The 20,513-nt window shown below is 40.4% G+C and overlaps 1 protein-coding gene across 6 annotated transcripts; it reads right to left on the bottom strand.

Moving 5' to 3' along the window:
- Positions 1-855: 855 nt before the first annotated feature.
- Positions 856-17,321, bottom strand: DNAJC5B (DnaJ heat shock protein family (Hsp40) member C5 beta). 6 transcript variants are annotated; one of them, XM_082236197.1, is made up of 5 exons: positions 17,157-17,321; positions 14,991-15,121; positions 9,642-9,855; positions 7,294-7,465; positions 856-3,161 (listed from the first exon to the last, which is right to left on the bottom strand). In XM_082236197.1, the coding sequence occupies exons 2-5, from the start codon at positions 15,095-15,097 to the stop codon at positions 3,067-3,069; spliced, it is 588 nt and encodes a 195-aa protein (XP_082092323.1). In that variant the 5' UTR covers positions 15,098-15,121; positions 17,157-17,321; the 3' UTR covers positions 856-3,066. The 6 variants fall into 6 exon arrangements, with proteins under 6 accessions (XP_082092323.1, XP_082092320.1, XP_082092325.1 ...); XM_082236194.1 differs by lacking the exon at positions 17,157-17,321 and adding an exon at positions 16,757-16,945; XM_082236199.1 differs by lacking the exon at positions 17,157-17,321 and adding an exon at positions 16,525-16,684.
- Between the last annotated feature and the right edge of the window lie 3,192 nt (positions 17,322-20,513).

Raw genomic sequence — 20,513 nt, 5'->3', positions numbered from 1 at the left:
ACTACTTGTCTAGGTTGGCCTTTGGGAGAAAGGTGCACCGTAAACAAAAGTTCATTAGGAGAGAGTACAGTTTGAGCCAGATGTGAAACCCCTGGGGCTCAGCTAAGCTCTGAAGTTGCCCATTGCTTTTCCCAATAATACAGAAGTCCATTGTTATAGGTGAGTGATTTTTAGCTGCCCCTTAATCAACAACACTGGTCCACTGTCCACTCACCAGCCATAATTTGCACAGGGTTGAGTCTGTTTGTAAACTGGGAGCTATTTTGAGCAATTCATTGCTGCACATGGTTACCTCATTTTACAAGTTGCTCTGGCAACTACCTTCTAAAAATTGGCAGTTTGGATATTTTAGGCAGTTATTCCTCTTTTCAAATCGGTATATTATGTAAAGCACCTAATATATGCTTGGTTCTATAGAGTTGGGGAGAGGACACCCCCTTATGCATCCTTGCCTGCAAATTTAAAATTGACTTAAATTTAAAATAAGATTTGCACCAGAGGTCTTGACTGGCTCCAACATAGGAACAAAAATAATGTAAGGAAGAAGACAACCAAGGCTGAGAAGCAGCAAAACAAAGAATATGAAATTAAATGAGGCCATATGAGTCTAAATGAGAAAGGGCATAACAAGAGGCAGCAGTAGACATCATAGATTGAGAGAGAAGGGATGCAAAAGACAGCAGAGAACTGAACAGTCGAAAGCATGAAGAACTCAAAAATGCTTTGAAACTCAAGGAGAAATAATGTCATTAATATGAAGAAGATAATGTTCTGAAAAGGTAGAGGAAGAGACTCAAGTTTATAAGTATATTTAATATGTTTCATAGCAGGGGGAAAGAACAGTTGGTACATGTGTAACTCTTGCAATCTTTATTGTTCATGTTATATATTGGACAGCAAAAGTCAACATCAGTGTACACAGTACATTCTGAAATGAGTACAGCAACAAATTCAGAAGTATAGAGTGATGTAATGGAGACAACGTGTTTTATATTTCCAGTTATGCAAGGTTCATTTGTTACCAGTCACTTGATGTGCTTCTGAAATAGTGAACACATCAACACAGATGATTAACAAACAAGCCAAGCTATGTGATGAATGATAAATGATGTTGCCAAATAACTAACATATCAAATACTGAGTTTAGAATATTGAAAATGCATCCTATTCTTGACCTCTTACAAACGATAAGACTGCAACTGTAACAACTGATTGGTTCCACGCATATCACTATATTTGTTCTCAAGGTAGTATTCTGGCTTTTTTCATGCTCTGGATTCCTTCCATTCTTCAAATGAACAAGTTTCCAGCCTAATCCTGTGCACATTTTACTTGGATGCCAGTCTCACCAAATTCACAAGTAAATTCTCAGGTAAGTGTGCACAAGCTTGCAGCCATGATTCTGTCTGAATTCATCAACTGAAACACTTGCTTCTATGCTCTTCTTCCATGCGTGCACAGTCCAGCGCAACTGAAACATCTGTATGTACACTGAACTACATATTCTTCTATTGCAAAATAAATATCAGCTATCAGTTCACAGTTAATCAGTGCTTGTTTGCATTTTTACATATAGGTCATAGAAGCAGGGCTGGTTCAACCCCATTCCCTAAGAAGTAGAATGCTCCAGGAATGGCCTCTTTACCAGGTTTCTCACTATCTCTGGGCAACTTGGGGTTTTTTTTTTGTTTTTCCTTTTCGCTATCTGAAATTTATGATATTCTAATGGCTAGAGATTTTCTTTAAGGAACATGAAGCCCTTAATTAATTAATTAATTAATTAGGTCCTAGGGTAAAACAAAACCATTGATGACATGGACTGCTCACATACATCAGATAAATTGAAATTGATAGATTATGCACAATAGGAGGATCGGGCTGTGTACTTATGAGCACTTATCTGGGAATAAATACCATTCAACTTCTAAGTAAACACACTTCAGATTGGGCTGTATGGATGTTTTTATGAGCATAGCTGTGTATGTGTAAATTCTGTTACTTCCCATTTGCCATGCATGCATCAAGTGTGAATACAGGGTTGAAAACTATGGATTGCTAGTTGCAATTTATTTTGCAGTAAAGATGGCTTGTGCTCAAAGGTAGCCTGCTGATCCATCAATGGACCGTGCATGCCCAGAACATGAATATAGAGCAGGCTTTTCATCTGGTGAAGAGAAATACGACAATCTTTGAACTATTTACAGTTGCCGGTGTCTACTGGGAGTCTCTAACTGGACACTAAATAAAGTCAATTGTTGCTTAGAACTGAACCCCAGCAGACCTGAAAGCAGCTTTATGTATTACTTGAATTGGCGCCTAGTCCTTCTTCTAAGGAGCTGATAGAATCATACAATGATCCTCCATGGATGAGAAGATCATTTAAGCCTTACATCTCACTTTACACATGCATATATTCACCAAATGGAACAATGGTTCCTCTTTCCAGTAACTAAAAGGATGGGGGAAATGTACAATGGCTCTGAAAAGATTTTAGGGTTGGGGGGGAGTACACTAAGGCTCATATGGTTGAAGTCCTGTACTACAGAAAGAATCTGACAGGTCTACCAAGGGCTCGTCCACACTTTTGTTTGTTTGTTTGTTTTCCCAGGGGAAGCAGCAGGGCAAATGGAAGTGTGGACCAGCCGTAAGTTCTAACACTCCTAGGATTAAAGAAGAAACTATGTCCAACTCACCTCTGTCTAAAGCACAAATCAAGTGCAATTATGCAGAAGACTAGGGACATTTTCACACATGACACTAGAACAGCTTTCTATATCTCTGATATCTCTAGCACGCATATTCATTTTTTTTAAAAATGGCTCTTTCCCACTTTATATTCCTTGCATACATGTACAGAAACACACCTGGTTTGCTCAGATAAGCTCTTACTGTGTTATCCTATGCGTGTTCTCTCAGAAGCTGGTCTCAACTGACTTCAGTGGGATTTGTTTCCACCTAAGTGTGCACAGGAGTGCAGCAGTCCTAGTGCCATATATGAAAATGTTGTAACAGTACTTTACAATCCGTAACTTCTTTGGTGACCATCAGACTCCAATGGCTTCTAGTTTATGAATCGGTGTGGTAGCTGCGACGACTGTCTCCAATAAGCTGGGTTTTCTCAGTTGCATTTGTCGGCTGAAGCAGAATTGGAGTTTCCCCATCTAAAACAAAGGAGAAATCAAGCATTAACAGTCTCTGATCTGTTGTCCAAGGTATGGAAAACTGACCTTCAGCCAGGAATGGCTACTTGCCCACCTATGACAGCTATCATATATAGGCACAAGTCAACCAAGGTTAGTCGTTTTAAAGTCCCATTGGGAGAGAAGTAAGCAGTTGCTTAAATTCTTACATTAAGTGAGGGGACAACAATGAAGTCCATTTCAGAAAGGCTGGAGATGAATGAAGCCACTGAGCCTGGAAACTTATTTAGGAGCTGGAAGACCCACTCCTTCCCAGCTCTCAGTTAAGCCCTAATCCCTGCAGATGTTTCCATGTACTCCCCCTTCTCCCAGATGGTCCCACAGACAGCTAGCCAGCATGTAACTTACAGCAATTATTTAGTAGCATGAGGAGCCCTATGTCTGGAAGCACTCCAAGAACAATTGTCCAAATTCAGTTTCCATTTATTTACCCACAAGCAATCTGCATCACTGCTTTCAAGCAACAATTCAGAACCTCCACAGCTTTCCCCAACCAAGACAGTAAGGAGATGGTACTATACTCCATTTGCATATCAGTGGCAGGCATGACCCCTCCCTGAATTTGAATGTAAATGATAATTAGCATAGAGGACAAAATGAAACCTTGAGGGACACCATAGATGAAAGGCCAGACAGGTGTCCACTAGCACTACTCTCCATGAAGGACCAACCATACTATAAAATCTTGTACCAAGTAAGATGAGTCAGGAGGATACCATGGTTGATAGTACCAAAAGTTACTTGGAGGTCCACTAGTACCATCAGGGATACAGTCATCATCTCTAGGGGCCCCTGCAGACATCCTTTTAATTGTACATCCATGATGCTTTCTGCTCATGATGTTATTGGGGCAGTCACACACGATCTCATTTTCAAGGCTGTTTGCACCTGCAAAAGTTGTGGCGCAATCACACTGCTTCATTTTCAGTCAGTGCATGTCCCACAACTTCCTGCTGAAATCCTGTCATTTTTAATATATACAAATGTTCTGGTTTGTTTTTGTCCTGCTTTTCTTGACCTATGGCCCTTCTGGACAGCAATAATGCCGTAGCATTGGGGCAGCATTGTAGAACAAACTGAAGCAGAATAAACCCACTGCTAATGCTCTAATGTGCCAGAAACATATTACAGAATACGCTTGCAATAAAACACCAGTTTGGAAGGGCCCTACTTCATGGCATATACTGAATATCCACTAGGGAAATCAAGGTTATTCCACTGTCAAAACCAGGACAGAAGCTAGGCTGAGATGGTTCAAGACGATCATTTTTATGCAGGAAATCTAGGAGTTGTGTCACCACAACGCACATTCAAGCGCATTTTCTCCAAACTGGAAAATTGAGTATTGGCTGGTAATTGTACAATACAGTAAGACCTCGAGGAGGCTTCTTCAGCTGAAGATGAAGGACTGCAGTTTTCAAACTAGAGTGTACAGTTCCCATTCTCAAGGAAGCATTAATCAGCTTCTCTGCCAGTTCAATCAGCCAGTCTCCCTCTGGCTGTCTTGCCAGGATGGGCAAGGTTTGACCACACATATGTCACAGCTGTCTTCTGAATCTCATGGTAGAGAACATTCCTATCCTAAAGGAATTCATCCTTGAGATTTCAGAAAGATTTGAATTTGAATTCTGAGGACATTCAAGTTTTAATTTCTCATAAATTAAAATTGCCACCTGGTCTACATTTGTTTTATCTCAGCTTCAGTCTTAGGCAATTGAAATTCTGCATAAATGAATAAAACATAGATGCAAATTGGCAATGGCCAGTCCTCACACCCAGGAATAAATCCCATGGTAAAGAGATAGATCTCTTAGCATCCTGCAAAGGGTTCACCATTTTCAATCAAGTACATTGTTTCTGCCATCATCAGCCTGTATTGGTTAAAATTCATTTTCTTTCAACTCCCGTTTCAGTTGAAATGACACCTCCTTCCTTACAGCAGAATAGTTTGCTATTACATGTTCAGATGTAGACAAGAGTGGACAAATCTGATGTCCTGGAATAAGAAACACTGTAATTTCCATCATGTTTATGTAAATAGCCTGAGATCTGAATATGTTTGTGTTTGGGTCTTCCCCCTCCTCTCCAAATTTATTATCTCAGAATCAATGCTGTGAAAGTTCTGGTGGTCATTTAATTCATCCTTCTGTTAATGTTTCTACTTCCTTTTTTCTTGAAAAAGTATCTGTGCTTTTAACTGCTGCTTGAAATGCAGAAAGGGCAGCCCCCATATAGTTGTGAAGCTGCAGCAAATACATTTCAATACTATCAGAAGAAATGAAAGGCTCAGAGTCTCCTTGGGAATCTTTGTCACACAGCCCCATTCTTTCTTTTTTACTATGCCTGGTTCTTTCAGCCTGTTCTTCCTGTAATATGAAATATCCCAGGCAGGTGCTAGATTTTAAGTTGTTTTGCATGTTTTCAGTTCAAAAGAGACAGCTTTAGGAAAGCTATGGCGAAGAGCCCCCCCCCCTCAGCAACACGACTGCTGAGTCACAATGGAATAATGGGGAAAACAGGAACATGACTTAGTGAAAATGTAGTCCCAACGTGTTTGTTGAAATACAGTGGTACCTCGGGTTAAGTATTTAATTCGTTCCAGAGGTCCGTTCTTAACCTGAAACTGCTCTTAACCTGGAGCACCACTTTAGCTAATGGGGCCTCCTGCTGCTGCCGCTACGCCGCCACTGCACGATTTCTGTTCTCATCCTGAAGCAAAGTTCTTAACCCGAGGTACTATTTCTGGGTTAGCGGAGTCTGTAACCTGAAGCGCATGTAACCTGAAGCGTATGTAACCTGAACTGTATATAACCCGAGGTACCACTGTAATGGGAAACCCAGGAGACATGTACGGCAGGGGACAGGCAGCAGTGTTGTGTAACATTTTCTGCAAGCTCTCCTGCAAATGGCCTCCTCTGCCCTAGCCAGGTTCATGTCTGTTTTTAGAGCCTGGCGGGGGTGGGGGGGAAACAGTTTTTAAAACTGCACAATAGACACTTGCGGGGGAAGCATACGGTCAATATCCAACATTGCAGCTCCACTGGCACAACAGTTTCTTCCTCTCCTGTTCACTTCAGCACCTCCCGTGTAACCCCAAAATAAGCTCCAGGGGGGTTGGGGGACCTTCCAGCACAGTTTTGAGGGCACATAGGGGGGAGAGAGAAAACAGAAGTCCTGCAGATCTATGTTTGTACAACATTAAATACAACCCTATAGGTCCTACCTGTGAAGTGTCCCTCACACATGACCTTTCCTCAGCATGCATATTAGTATTAGAAGGGAAATAATGATTTGAGAACTCAACCCCCCCCCCCACATTTCCCCCTTATAATATCCAATTTGCCTCTTAGCTAGCAAAAGCAATTCTTACAAAAAAATACTCCATGATCTTTAGAAACTAACAGGTTCTATGGCATTCATTTTATAGCACTCTTGTTGGTAAGACAAAAACACTGAAAATGAGCACAGTGTTAAATGTCATCTCAAACTGGGGTGGGTGAGTGTTTCCCCTCTAATTCAGCAGCCTCCCCACAGCAATACATGACAGCAAAGCTCCTCGCTTCCAAACATTGAGAAATCAGAATCTGTATTCAGCTTTTTGCCTGTCAGAAATATCATGTGTTTTGTAAGGGCATGAGGAGAATAAATTCCACAGGTACAGCTTTTCGAGTATGAGTAGGAGAGCTGCACATGCTGAACTTTTGCTTCTTATCAACCAAGGCACAGTAACTCTCTTAAGAAAAAAGGTTATACCAGGTTGCAGCGAAAAGGGCACAAAGGCAGTGCTGCAACCTGTGCCTGAAGAAATTAACATCCTAAAGATGTTTAGTTTGAAAAGAGGGACAAACACCCACAGAGATTAACAGTGACATTAACAAGCAGCCACACACCACTGGGCACTTAAAGTAACCTGTACAGCAGGTTGAGAAGAATTCAATTAACACTTCCTTCAAGTTAGTATCCTTTCTCAAATTAACACCACCAAAGCTAAACAGCTGGAGTGAAACCCCAGGGTATGTATTTGAGAAAATAACAGTGTTTTTGTTGGTTTTGTTGTTAAATAGTATATCTACATCCCCATAATAATAAGCACCTCTTTCCATGTCTGTCTTAATTTGCTCTTCTAGATCCTCTGGAGACAAGCAGAATTCTTGATCTTCTTCTGGTGCCTTAGGCTTGCACTTTCCACAGCAGCAGTTGAAACAGCAGCACAAGCAACAGCAAAAATAACAGCCGGTCAACAGGCCACAGATTGCAAACAGGCCCTTAGAGGAAGCGGAAAAGAGGAAGGGAAATGTGTTCAGACATAGGAATGGGAACCTAATGCCCACAACTGTGTTTCACATGGTTGTTCACCCGTCTTGTGCAACTGCCCGGTGTTTGGTCTAGAGTAGCCTTGTAAATAAGTCCACAGACGGTACTAATGACTAGGCCCTAGGCTGATGAAGCCCTTGACCATGCCCTCCACCCATATTTATGTGAGTAATTTGTGACATATTTGAATATAGAGATAGTAGGTCATTTTAAAAAAAAAAGGATTTTGGCCAATTGAATTGATTTTGGCCAATTGACTAAGACAAGCGCATGTCCCAAACGAGGATAAAACAAGACAAGATACACTGGCCTCTAACCTAGGCATGTAAACTGATGACTCGCTTGGATACTTATGTTATTTGAAAGCTTTTTATGCTTCTTTTTGGCTAAACACCTGTCTTTACTGTGGAAAACAAAATGCTAGACCAGATGAAATTTTAGCCCCATGTGGCAGGATCTCATGGAGCTATGGAGAAAACAACCACAGTGGTTTATCATTTATGTACAAGTTTTTATATATATAAAAACACACATTTATGAACTAAGATACAAGGTGCAATTCAACATAGTGTTAAGGAGATTGTTCTATCAGTGCCAGCATTTCTGCTTACTTGATGGAACAATCTCTCCTTTCCTCCCATGTGCTGTTCTGCAGATTCTCCCAATACTCCAGAATGGATTGGGGCGGGGGGAGGGGGAGCCATGTTGTGCTAGCAGACCAGGGTAGCTGAATCTGGCCCATTAAGGTATTATTCAACTTAGGTTTACTCAGAGAAGACCCACTGAAATTAATGAGCATGGCTAAGTTCTGTCCGTTAATTTCAATGGGTCTACTCTCCTTAGCTGAATACTACCCATATTAAACAACAAATACCCAGAATCGAACCAGGAGAAGTGAATCCTTTTGTGCTAATCGAAAGAAGTGTCAGCTGTGACAGTTCTGGAACTGATTATATTTAGAACTTATGCCTTTTAAAGACTTTATATTTTTAATAGCTGAATAGTAGGCAGAAATTCAGCAACTCTCCCTATGACCACTTCTCAATGGTGGGGAAAGTTCTATATGCAAATAGCTAACAATCATGTGGCTATAAAAGATTGGGAGACCCATAAGGTGGAATCCCCTCATGAGAGTAATCTGGTAAAACCAAAGTGTGAGGATAGCTCATGGAAGTAAAAATAAATGTATGACATAATATTCATTTGAAAACTCATTCTTCTGCAAAATGGCAAGTCTCATGTGTCTTATGTTCTATTTAAATTAACAATTTCTTCTGGCCCAAAGACTTTGTAACTAGAAATAGCTGCAAGAATAACACATTAGGTGTGAGATTTGGCACATTTTTAATGCCTTAGGCCTAATGCGTTTGGTCATGCCCTAATTCAAATGCTAATGTTTGTGATATGTACACCCACAAATGCCAAATTCTTACAATTACATAACAAACCAAATGAGTAAGGCCTTTGATGTCATTCAAGACGCAAGATTCATTTCCCTGAGTTCAGTTTGTACCGTTCTGTTCCTCTTGCTCCCCACATCTTCAACTTCCTTTTTCCAGGCCCTTCACGAGGCACCCAAGGTGTGCCATAATCGTACATGGTGTTATGTATTACTATTGCTTCCACATAATCTATGCCATATATAGCCCAGAATAGGGCTAAGTTTGTACTGCAATAACTTATTAGCTGGTTGTCACACCAAGAGGACTTTTCACTTTGAGCTGTGAGTCATTTTCATTTAGTCATTACTGAAAAGAAAGTCAAAATTAACCTGGAGCTCCAGCTTCAGATATAATTAATGTCTTGAGGCGATAAAAGTGGCATGTAGCATATTTAATTAGTAAATGAAAGGGACAAGGAAACATCCTTTAATAAGCACTTTCCTGAAAGCGTGCTTCATTATACTTTTTATAATACTTGTTGAAACAGGTGAGATGCACCAGCCATTTCAACAAAGCCCGATACTGAAACCTGTTTTAAATTGACTTACCTACTAGAACTCTGCAAAGCTTGTCAGGTTCTGTGAAAGCTGCAATAGGAAGAATAGACCAAAAGAAACCAAAGGTTCTGTGTCTCTGAGTCAATACTCTGAGCAAAGATGAACCACCTTTGCATTCAAGTACTAACCTTTGCCCACCAACTCGAAAGCATGAAGTATGTATTGACGTTTTCTTCACCAAATTGTTCAGCGATGTAAAGCCCTAACGATCCATATTGGTCATATATGTTTCTTTTGGAGCCGTCAGTTAGTATAGCATGAGCATTATTGATTTCTTTAAACTTCTCTGCAGCCTCTGGGTTATCGGGGTTCTTGTCAGGATGATATTTCAGGGCCAACTTCCTTAAATAGGCAATAAATGATAAAGAAAACTTTGATAAACAGCAAGAAAAGATGAAGATAAAAAGATTACATTAGAAACTTGGAAGCAAATTTATTTCCTGAGCAGGACATGCAGGGTACATATTCTAGATTAAGGGCTCGTCCACACTTCTGCTTCTCCAATGCTAGAAAGCATGGGTCTGAGCGCTTTGCCACTGGACCCACACATTTTAGGCATGGATCCAAGCAGCTCAACTATGTCAAAACTGTTATTCACATATGAACAGATAATGGTAGATTGTTAGTCTAAATGAAGTCTAAAAGTCCTTAGAGGATAAGTGGCACATGTTAGGAAAGAGATTTCAGTAATATGAGTGAAGAATTGACCAGAAGACATAGTGAATATCTGCAAAATGCATGTATTTGTAATGTTGGAATGCATGCATGCATTTGACTGTTCCAAAGGCATTTGGACATTTCTGACAACTCGTGCCAGAATTCAATGGGATAAAAAGATCCTGCATGTGGCACCAGGATATAGAGAACATTGGAGCCCATTATGAACAACCAAAAAAGGCTTCTTATATAAGATTTGTTGTACTGTTGACATTTTAAAAAAAGATTTTGGAAGGCTAATCTACCTTTTGACTTCTTGTAAACAAGTAATTAGAAGGTGCCCTCTGGTGGCAGTAGAAGTGATTGACTTCTCAGATCCTTGTTTTTGTGAGACACCCACACCCCAACTCACCCAAAATCCAGAATGTAGTTTGTTTTTAAGCATGAAGTACACAAAGACCTGCCAGGAAACCAGACAGATCAGCCACATACACCCTTTCAGGAACTTTATCCTCTCAGAACACATCTGCCAAGTAAGCCCTTGGATGGAAGAAAATATGAGCAGGACTTGTATGTTCAGGCACCCTCAGCCCTGCAGAGGGTCCAGAACTGACCTGAGACACTGGCCTGATCTCTCTCCCCCTCCCCCTCCCCCACAATAGCAGAAATCAAGTTCCTAGTGGTTGTGGAACACAAGCTATCTCAGGCTCCACTTCTTATATCAGCAAGCAGGGGGAGAGAGGAATGGTTTCATGATTAAAAGGGCCCATGGATACTCTGGGGGCAAGGTCCCACAAAAAATTACAACTAGCCTTAAAGATGGAAAAATTATTCAGCCATTCAGTGAGGATGTGTTGACTAGAAGGCAGTTGAGCAATTGTGTTGGTGATTGATCGTACCTCTCTAAAAACCAACTCAGTATCCTAGTTTTGGAGAAGTGGTCAAATCTAAGGACTCCACTCCACTGAGCTACATATGATTCTATAAAACATATGGCCTTTATTCCAGATAAGTGTCCCTTGTTTTAATCTGTTAACCCTGTTGAAGAGTCCAAGGACCATAAAGATGATGTGGGACACAGTGAACTTCCAGATTTGCAAGATACCTTTTTATAGTGTGTACACTATACTTTTCCTCCCTGGAGTTATTCTGTGATTATGGTTATGAATATGGATCACCATTAATATCAGTGGTGTTTAGTCTACAGTCCTAACCACCAGTTAACTGAATGTACATTTGTCAGAATTCAGCTGGTTGAATTCAGCAAAGTCATTTTGCACAAGTGGAGCAACATCTGTTCATGCAACGGAATTTCTTCTTCCTCTTTCCCCCGGCTTTCTGAAGGGTTGAAAGAACTCTTACAACATATTTGGGAGAGGGAGGCGCATGGGCATAGCACCTGCTCCCCTATCAATACAAAAATACAAATCTGAGGTTCTTCCCCGCTCCAACAAAAGACTGCCCCGCTAACAAAAATCCTGGCTACGCCCATGGGGGTGAGAAGGAAGGGGAAACCGTTCTGTGGGTACAATAGCTTCATTGGCTGCAATGAAGGATTTACTTCCAAGTACACCTATTTAGAATTAAAATGTGAGAGCTGAATTCAGAAATTACTTTCGGTCACTTTTTCTGCACACAACAATATTAAAAATGCAATAAAAAGCAAAATAATGTGTTCTTTCTGACAGCAAAGGTACTAAACAGTTAATAGCACAGATATAGAATCAAACATAAATCATAAAATGAGGTTATATTTTTAAAAAGATAAATGGCTTTAAAAGGCTTTGATGAATAATTCCCCCCCCCCCTGCAGTAGTGGGTGTAGTGGCAAATTCTGCAGTGCAGGTACTCTTCATGAAAGCCTCCTTAGCCATGCCCTTTCTTAGAATATACAACAAAAATTATTTTTTGACCAATACATATCATATGACTTCAGTCCCAAGCCAGTTTGTTTTCTTATTCCTTGCTTCCACTTTGCTTAACATCCAGTCTGATGAAAATGTTTTGGGAACTCAGAAGTTTCCTCACTGTTTTGCAACATTTTGATCATAATAAAAGGATTTCAAAATTTTTCACAATGAAAGTGGCAGCATGCACTACTTTAACCTCTTTCTTCTTTATTTATTAGGGTTCTCTTTGAGAAAAGCTTATTTATTTGGCATGTAGAAGACTGACAAATAGTCCCCAAAAAGATGACATCATCATCCCTGCTGTGAAATAAGTGATGCAGAAAAGACCATAAATATGGTGCCAAGGGAACCTCTCTGAAGACACTGTCCCATAATCAGGGCACCAACACCTTGAAAGCCCTTTCCTAGCTGTCACCCACTTCACATGATTGGAGAAGTGTATATAGGAGAAGATGATCTTGCAGATATATCAGTGTGCCCCAGCAATCTACAGTAACCTATTAAACAAAGTTTGTCACTGAAAAATAATGCTAACTCTTCCTTTGGAAGAGCACCACGGTTTTGACATTTAAATAATATAGGTGGCTTTGTTCTGGCAAGAACCAAGCTAACTAATAACAATAGGAAATTTGAAGTCAGGTATTATAGAATTATTATAGTTCATTGCCAACTGGTTAGTTCAGCAGCAGGTTTTTAGATTCATGAATCAAATTAGCATAAGTTAAAGGATCAATTAAATGAAATCCAAGTGTCTGACTCATCATTTTGTCTTGCAAGTATTTACAACTATTCCATTAAGTGTGAATCCCTTTGATATTTCCACTTTATTCAGAGGCAGTCTTTGTTTTTACCTGTAATTGCTAATAAAGATGGATAAAACACCACTGTCAGTTTTACCATAGATTGCTATGTAAATCATCACTATTCATGTACAACACAAAATAAAATTCAATTCACTTTGCATTCTTCCATGACAACTCTCTCCTTTAGGGATTAGAGAAACTTTGTGCCCCTCCAATGTGAAAACAACATCAAGACTAAAAAGTAGGAGTCCACAAATATGGTTACCCGTATGGTTACCTATATATGTAACTGTAGAGACCAGCAAGGAAAGCCTTCGGGATATTTTACTATCAGAGAACAAAGTTTTTACAAATCTGCTCAAGGAACAAGAGAGTGCAGCAATTCACAGAAGAAGCAGAAAGAAAACACACCTCCCGCTGTTTTATTTAAAAAGGTCAGCCATAGTGAGAGGCTATGTCTTATGTAAGTGTCAAAGGTTGGAAGGGTTGCAATGCTGTACACCAGGAGTAGCCAACATGCAGGTTAATTCTGTGTCCAGGGCAGAGGTCTACCAGCTTCATCTGGTACTCCGGCTGAGACCCTACTTGCCCACAGACTGTTATCTCCTGCTTAGACTACTGCAATGTGCTCTACGTGGGGCTACCTTTGAAGATGACCTGGAAACTGCAACTAATCCAGAATACGGCAGCTAGATTGGTTACTGGGAGTGGCCACTAAGACCATATAACACCGGTCCTGAAAGACCTACATCAGCTCCCAGTATGTTTCCGAGAACAATTCAAAGTGTTGGTGCTGACCTTTAAAGCCCTAAACAGCCTTGGCCCAATATACCTGAAGGAGAGTGCCTCCACCCCCATCGTCTGGCCCGGACACAGAGGTCCAGCTCTGATAGCCTTCTGGTGGTTGCCTTACTGCGAGAAGTGAAGCTACAGGGAACCAGGCAGAGGACCTTCTCAGTAGTGGTGGAATACTGTGGAATACCCTCCCTTCAGATATCAAATAAATAAACAAACAACTATCTGACTTTTAGAAGACATCTGAAGTCAGCCCTGTTAAGGGAAGTTTTTATGTTTGAAGTTGTTTCTTTTTTATTATTGTTATTGGTGTTCAATTGAGAGCTTCCCAGAGTGGCTGGGGAAACCCAGCCAGATGGGTGGGGCATAAATAATATATTATTATTATTATTAATTATAACACAGTGCCCTCCAGATGTTTTCGACTACAACTCCCATCTGCCTTGACCAACAACAACTGAAGGGCACATTAGCTACCGCTGCTACACACATAAGAAGCCATGTTCACGTGCCACTATAATCTTGCTGACCCAATATGGTTTATTTGTACACTGCCCAATTGCTTTTGCTTCACTTCTCCCTTGTTGTGAGTGGAAGTAACAAATCCAGAAGCTGCAATTAAGCTTGGCTTATATATGTGTTAGGAAACTATTATTATTAAGCACTTGTGTTGATGCTGTGCCTTTATTTCATTTATATGTTTTATTGCAGTGGTGCCATTAAGCAACCTAGAAAATGTTATCAATAATCACCCTTCTCTTAACAGTGGCAAGTTACCGTATTTTTTGCACCATAACACTCACTTTTTTCATCCTAAAAAGTAAGGGGAAATGTCTGTGCGTGTTATGGAGGGAATGCCTACGGGTGGCATGCCTACAGATTTTCCTCCTCTAAAAACTACGTGCGTGTTATGGTCAGGTGTGTGTTATAGAGCGAAAAATACGGTAATTGTTCACATTGTTTGCAAGATTTGTGGGTGTGTGAAAGGGCTGTAGAGGTCACAGTGAATATCTGTTGTGGGTGGGGGCTGGAAAATCTCAGCTGTTTTTACAGTGTAGAAGTTGCATCAGAGATAGAAAAAAACTATTTTAAGCATGTGCAGGCTTCAAAGCTGAACATCCCAAGATTCCACAAAACTATAGACAGAATAGTTTGAAAACTTTGTGTCCATGAAAGGGTTCAAAAGGATGCTATTTATGGAAATTAACTGTGATATTAAAGATAGTTGAGAATAATGTGTGTGAACATGTGTGTGTTGAGGGGGGAAGGTGGTGAAATGACAATCAGATTATGCTAGAAGTTTTATAAATACCTGTAACATTTCTTGATTTCTTCATGGGATGCCCCCTTCTCAAGACCCAGAAGTTCGTAGAGTGCTTGTCCCGATGTAGATAAAGCACGCTGCCTTTGTTCAGCCATTGTATTAAAGCATTTCCAAGAAATCTAATGTCCAAGAAAGAATGCCCACAGGGATAGTGTTTCTCAAGAGAAATATGAAAATTAAAAATGCACCAATACCCTGCATATGCTTTTTCACACTCCACAGTGAATGAATATAGCCAACCAATTCGCCATGTGGGGAGCTGCCCATTTTCTAAATGTGTACTAAAGTGCTTTAAAACAGAGAATTTTGCTTGGTACTGAACTATTATGTGGTTGCTGCTCCTCCACACCCAGTTTGTGACTATTTCTGTTGCTGTGCAATGAAGATGCTAGTCCTGCCTATCCCTCCATTCATTACTTCAGTGTTTTAGCACTACTTCCTGGTTCCTTGTTTAGAGAAGTGGATTGCTATTCTGTTCTCATGTCTAGTGTTTTTATTAACCGTTGAACACAAGCCTGCAAAGTCCCCTAATGATTTTGAGATGTAAAGTCAACATTTTTATTTTGTTTTATTGCTTTAGTTACCTACATTGTGATTGTGATCTATGTAATCATCACATCACATTACACTTTAAAGTAAAGATTGACAATTTATACACATGCTCGGCCCAAGCCACCTTATCGCACAAGGCACACAGGAGAGTACTTCAAAGAAACGTCTATTGTTTCTCACTAAAAGACACACCATCAAGCACACTAAAATTTCATCTAATATTTTAAAATACCTTATAAAAGCTTCAGATATTTGAATGTCTCAAAATGCACAAGCAAAACTTGAACGTGAAATCTGAAGATCAGAAAACCATGGTGGAAAAAAGGGAAGACAAGCCATTTCTTAAAAGGCCACTCTAGCCATGAAACTCTGTAGCTTGGGTGGGGGGAATACTTTCCCCACTCAATAACACATTCCACAGATTACTATTAATTACAGGCAACAAACTTATCAGTTAGTAGCATGACCTTACCACACTGGTCACGTGAGAGAACTTGTGACAGAAAACGTACTCACCATGTTTGCATTAATACTGATTAGCAAGCAACCATGTGGTATAAAACTTTATCATGTGCATGGGCAGCCACAGAATTGTTTTCTGGGGGACGGCAAAGCAATGCATTGTAAAGAGGGACCAGGCTTGTTTCGCACCAGAAATTTGAAGAATACCCGTGTATTTAATTTCACATTGCACAAATGCTGGAAGCTGGGAGGGGTGGCAGATCAAACTCCCTCCTGCTGGGGAGCACACTGCTTGCTGCCTCGTGTGCTTGTTTCCTGCCACTGCCTCCTCCTTCCCTGCCTCTTCCTCCTTCGCTGACCCTGCCACCCGCTGTGGATTCCCCAGGCTGCCTCCGGTCACCTCAAGGCAGTGGGGGCGCCATTTTCTGCGTTGCCTCAAGTGGCAAGATGGTTCTAGGCTGGCCCTGGTTGGGGGATATGGACACGAGAAAGCAGGTCCTTCTCTCACCTGAACCTCCAAACTGTTAAAATGTACCTCAGGGTCAACCCATACTGAACCAGCTATGCACAGCGGTGGGAACAGGGCCTCACTCTGCTACTGCTAAATTAGCATTCTGTAAGGGAGGTAGATGGTTCTGATTTTCCCCATCTGAAAGGGAAGTCTCATTAGAAGACTTGCTGCTCCTTGACAGGGCCAGTGTCAAGACTCAACCTGCCAGCACTGCCTCCATACCACCCACCTCCACTGGTAGAGAAGTGGCGCCCACATTGGCACAGATTTTTGGTGAGATCTTGCTGGAAATCGGCACAGATGCCCACACAACTCTACCAGCAGTGGAGGAGATGGGGGCACCTACAGGGGCACTTCCTTGGGAGCTTCTGTCACCTGAGGTGGCTGCTTCAACCCGTTTCATGGGCGGGTTGGTCTTGTTGTTGAAGGCTAAAACCTAGCAGGAAGCCCACTAACAAGAGACCCCTAGACCTGCCTCTCCTCTTCAACATTGTGGCCTGTTTCTTTGCTTGTCTCTCACTCTGACCCAGAGGGGATGAGCAAGCAAGAAACATCTATGGTGAGAAGTAGGAGAAGCCTACTGAGGACATTTTGGCCGAAGGCTGCCAAAAGCTGGAGGTGGTACTGACCGTCAATTCAGATGCAGTTGTACCAGCCTCCTCACAGAGTAAGAGCAGACCATACCCTTTTCCTGCATCTCAACGCCTACCAGTGTAGCATAAAGGCTCTTATGCAGTATAGTTGTACCACACTGGGGGTTGGGGGCAAAAGCTAGCACAGCAGTGGTGGACACCGCAACCTGCTCATGGCACCAGTGCAAGGCCATTCATTGTAGCATCACACTGGTTTGGAACCCTAGGATGCAATCCTAAGAAAAACTGCTACAGAGCCTGGAATTGACTCATTAGTTTCATTTGATTCTGTTTGGACTAACACAATAACTTGGCATATTCTGCTTTCTTTTCCACATGGAAATCAACCTGTGCTAAGCACTGTACTCCATTTCAAATAAAACTGGTGCTTAGCCTTTTTCTTCTTCTTAACTGCTCATCTAGAAATAGTATCCTGCACCAATTCATACATTATTTACTTGGCCCTGTTTTGCTAGAGATTCAGATTGTAATGATGACATTTCCTTATTGCATACAGATAATAAACCATGGTCATATGCTATCTGCCTTCTCCACAAACCAACAAATTTTACACAAGGATTATAGTAAACTAATAATTTTAAGACCAACAATTTCATTTCTACTAGGATATAAAATGTTATTTTATAATTCATCACATCTTTCTGCATTATTGAAATAAACATATTAATGGATTACACTTGTGGCTTATTGATATATTATTTACCCAAAGGAAATAACTTTCACAAGAGATCATGCCTATTAAATTAAAATAATGTCAGTAGCATTTTCCTGTAGGGCCTGAGGGGGTCATTTCAGGTCTCTTAATAATTAAGTTGCTGGGTGCATTGCACGTTATTAAGTAAGAATTATGTGTCTGCAACTTGTTTAACATGATAGTTTCAAGGGGACTAGTGTTGCACCCAACAAAACAGATGAGAACAGCATCTGCAATAAGACAAGACCAATAAAAAGTGACACAGAACAGCTTTTGTGAACTTCACAATGCCGTCTGCATGAAACTCCCTATATATGTATTTAAAATGCAATTCTACAGTATATGCTCTTACATAATGCTAATTTTACTATCTTTAAAGTAGAATTCAAATTTCTGAAGCTAGTAGGAAATGACATGCTACTATAAGCATGATAGACAGGTAATTACAGCTGCAACCCTAAACACAACTACCAGGGATACAATAGGATTTGCTTCTGAGTATAAACAGGCAGAGGATTGTGTTGCATGGCACTAAAGCTACAATCCTATATACACTTTTTGTCAAGCACCAGGTACACAATAATTAAAGGTTGGTGGGCTCCACTTTCCTTGGTAGGTCACCCATTTTGCAGATTTGCTGTATGTTCTCCTGAAGGCTGCACCATCTACAGTACAATTCTATGCATCAGACGTAAATTGTATTTTAGCTATTTAAGCTTATTCCCAGATAAGTGTGCAATGAATTGCTTGCTTTAGAGGAAGCATCATTAAACTCAGTGATATTTATATTTGAGTAAGCATGCATAGGTTCATGCTCTAATGCTGCACACTAATGTGGTTAAAGGTTTATTGAATACATGTACAGTGGAACTCATGTATGATCAAATTTATATAGGATTGAGCTTCACAGCACCAATCTTACAAAATTTTATTTTGGTTTAAGCAACCTATGTGCAGGATTGGTTAACCCATTAACCTACTTACAGAAAGATTGTTACACTAATGCAAATTATTCAGAGGAGTAAAAGCAAGAATTTGAGGTCACAATCCAGCCAAAATGAATACTGAAATCTCAAGTTCAAATTTCAGCAGGAACTAAACATATAGTTAAAGGTTCTTGACTTTAGGTTGACTAGATCCAGTGTTATATACTCACTTAGTCTGATCCTTTGCACATTTTCTCAGTAGCAAGTCACACTAAATTCAATGACGTTTATCTCCAAGTAAATGTGCGTTGGATCTCAGCTTTAAAACAGTTGCAAGAGAAATGCCCAGCACAGTAAATGGCCACATCCATTATTCTACATTTTAATACAGGAAAGGATCAAACCTAAATAATGTTAGGCCCTATTTGTACAGATTAAAAACATAAGCATCCTATTCTGATCATTTTTTGTTGAGTATACTCTGCACAAATAATTTAAAAAGAAACACAAAGGTAGCATCTACAGGACCAGTTACACACATCACTGTCACTTTAGTCCAAATTTATTACATTTTTAATTAAGGGCTAGAAGTACAAAAAACATACCTGTTTCTAAAATAGAGTCCAGTATACGTATGGATGCTTCATCAGAACTTGCTACATTACCTTAGCAAGTTAATGCCTTTATGCAAACATTCTTATTCATACAAATAAAAAGAAGGAAAGAAAAGCAAGACAAGAGCAAAGGGGGAAATACTTCTCTAGCTGAACCACTTTTCTCTAGAAAGGGTGCTGTTCTTCTCCCTTCCTTCCTTCCTTCACATATGGGGTTAAACAGGTCAGTGAGGTCTGGTTACTTTTTGTTACTCTAGGAGCCCATTGGCTATCCCTTCTGAAGGCCCATGAAATAATGAATAAAACATTAATGAGTATAAAGGTTGCTATAGCATGATAGCCAATGACGCCAAAAAGTGCAGCACATCCCAGTTTGATTAGGTTTCATCCTTCACTCTGTTTTGTCTGCCTCTAACACACTTGCTGAGCTTATTTAAAAGTAAACTTGTATCTGGTAGTATGTCCACAGCTTCCAGAGGCACTAGAGTCCTCTTTTTTTTTTTTAAGATGACTAAAAAGCTTGAGAAAATGAATTGGAAACTTGGAATTTCTTCCCAGAAGACCCGGGAGATACTGAGTTAAATTAACAGTAGTTTCTGTTCCACAAAGAACAGGGAGATGTGTTTCACGTCTGCTGCAATGAAATAGAATGTGAATCATTACTGGAGAATAATCTGAGTAATGGTTTCCCAAAAAAACTCATTTCTGGAACCTGTGAATTTGTAATATAAAGGAAACACTTCTGTTGATACACACACACAATGCCTTTACCTCTCTACTAGATAATCACACCCTATATCTAGGGCTAGATGATACAATTGCCAAGTAGATTTCAACAGTAGCACTTCAACCACTGGCCATTATTAGTTCTCTCCTTGGGGATGCGGAACCTGTAGTCCTTTAGATGTTGTTCGACTCCAGCTCCCATCGGCATCAGAGAGCATGGCAAATTGGTCAGGGATTATGAGAGCTGGAGTCTAACAACATATGGCGGTCCCCTGTCCCTTCCTAGAATATGCATTGCCACAATTGCAAAGCTACAGTATTTAGCAATGTGAGATATTTATGTTCAGCTCAAGGCAAAGTGGATCATTTTGTC

This window comes from Podarcis vaucheri, assembly GCF_965113315.1.
Source record: "Podarcis vaucheri genome assembly, chromosome: 8".
NCBI classification, from domain to species: Eukaryota; Metazoa; Chordata; class Lepidosauria; order Squamata; family Lacertidae; genus Podarcis; species Podarcis vaucheri.
Note: the sequence above shows the minus strand (reverse complement) of the source record. Positions and strands in the feature narration are given on the sequence as shown.

Bases quoted from the DNA above. Each gene is read 5' to 3' on its own strand.
- DNAJC5B (XM_082236194.1), bottom strand. From the start codon at position 16,930: ATGAAACGGGTTGAAGCAGCCACCTCAGGTGACAGAAGCTCCCAAGGA. The intron at 9,856-14,990 runs GTATTTATAAAA...TGCCTATTTAAG, and splicing joins GAAATCAAGAAATGTTACAG to GAAGTTGGCCCTGAAATATC. The intron at 7,466-9,641 runs GTTAGTACTTGA...GCTTCCTCTAAG, and splicing joins TTTCGAGTTGGTGGGCAAAG to GGCCTGTTTGCAATCTGTGG.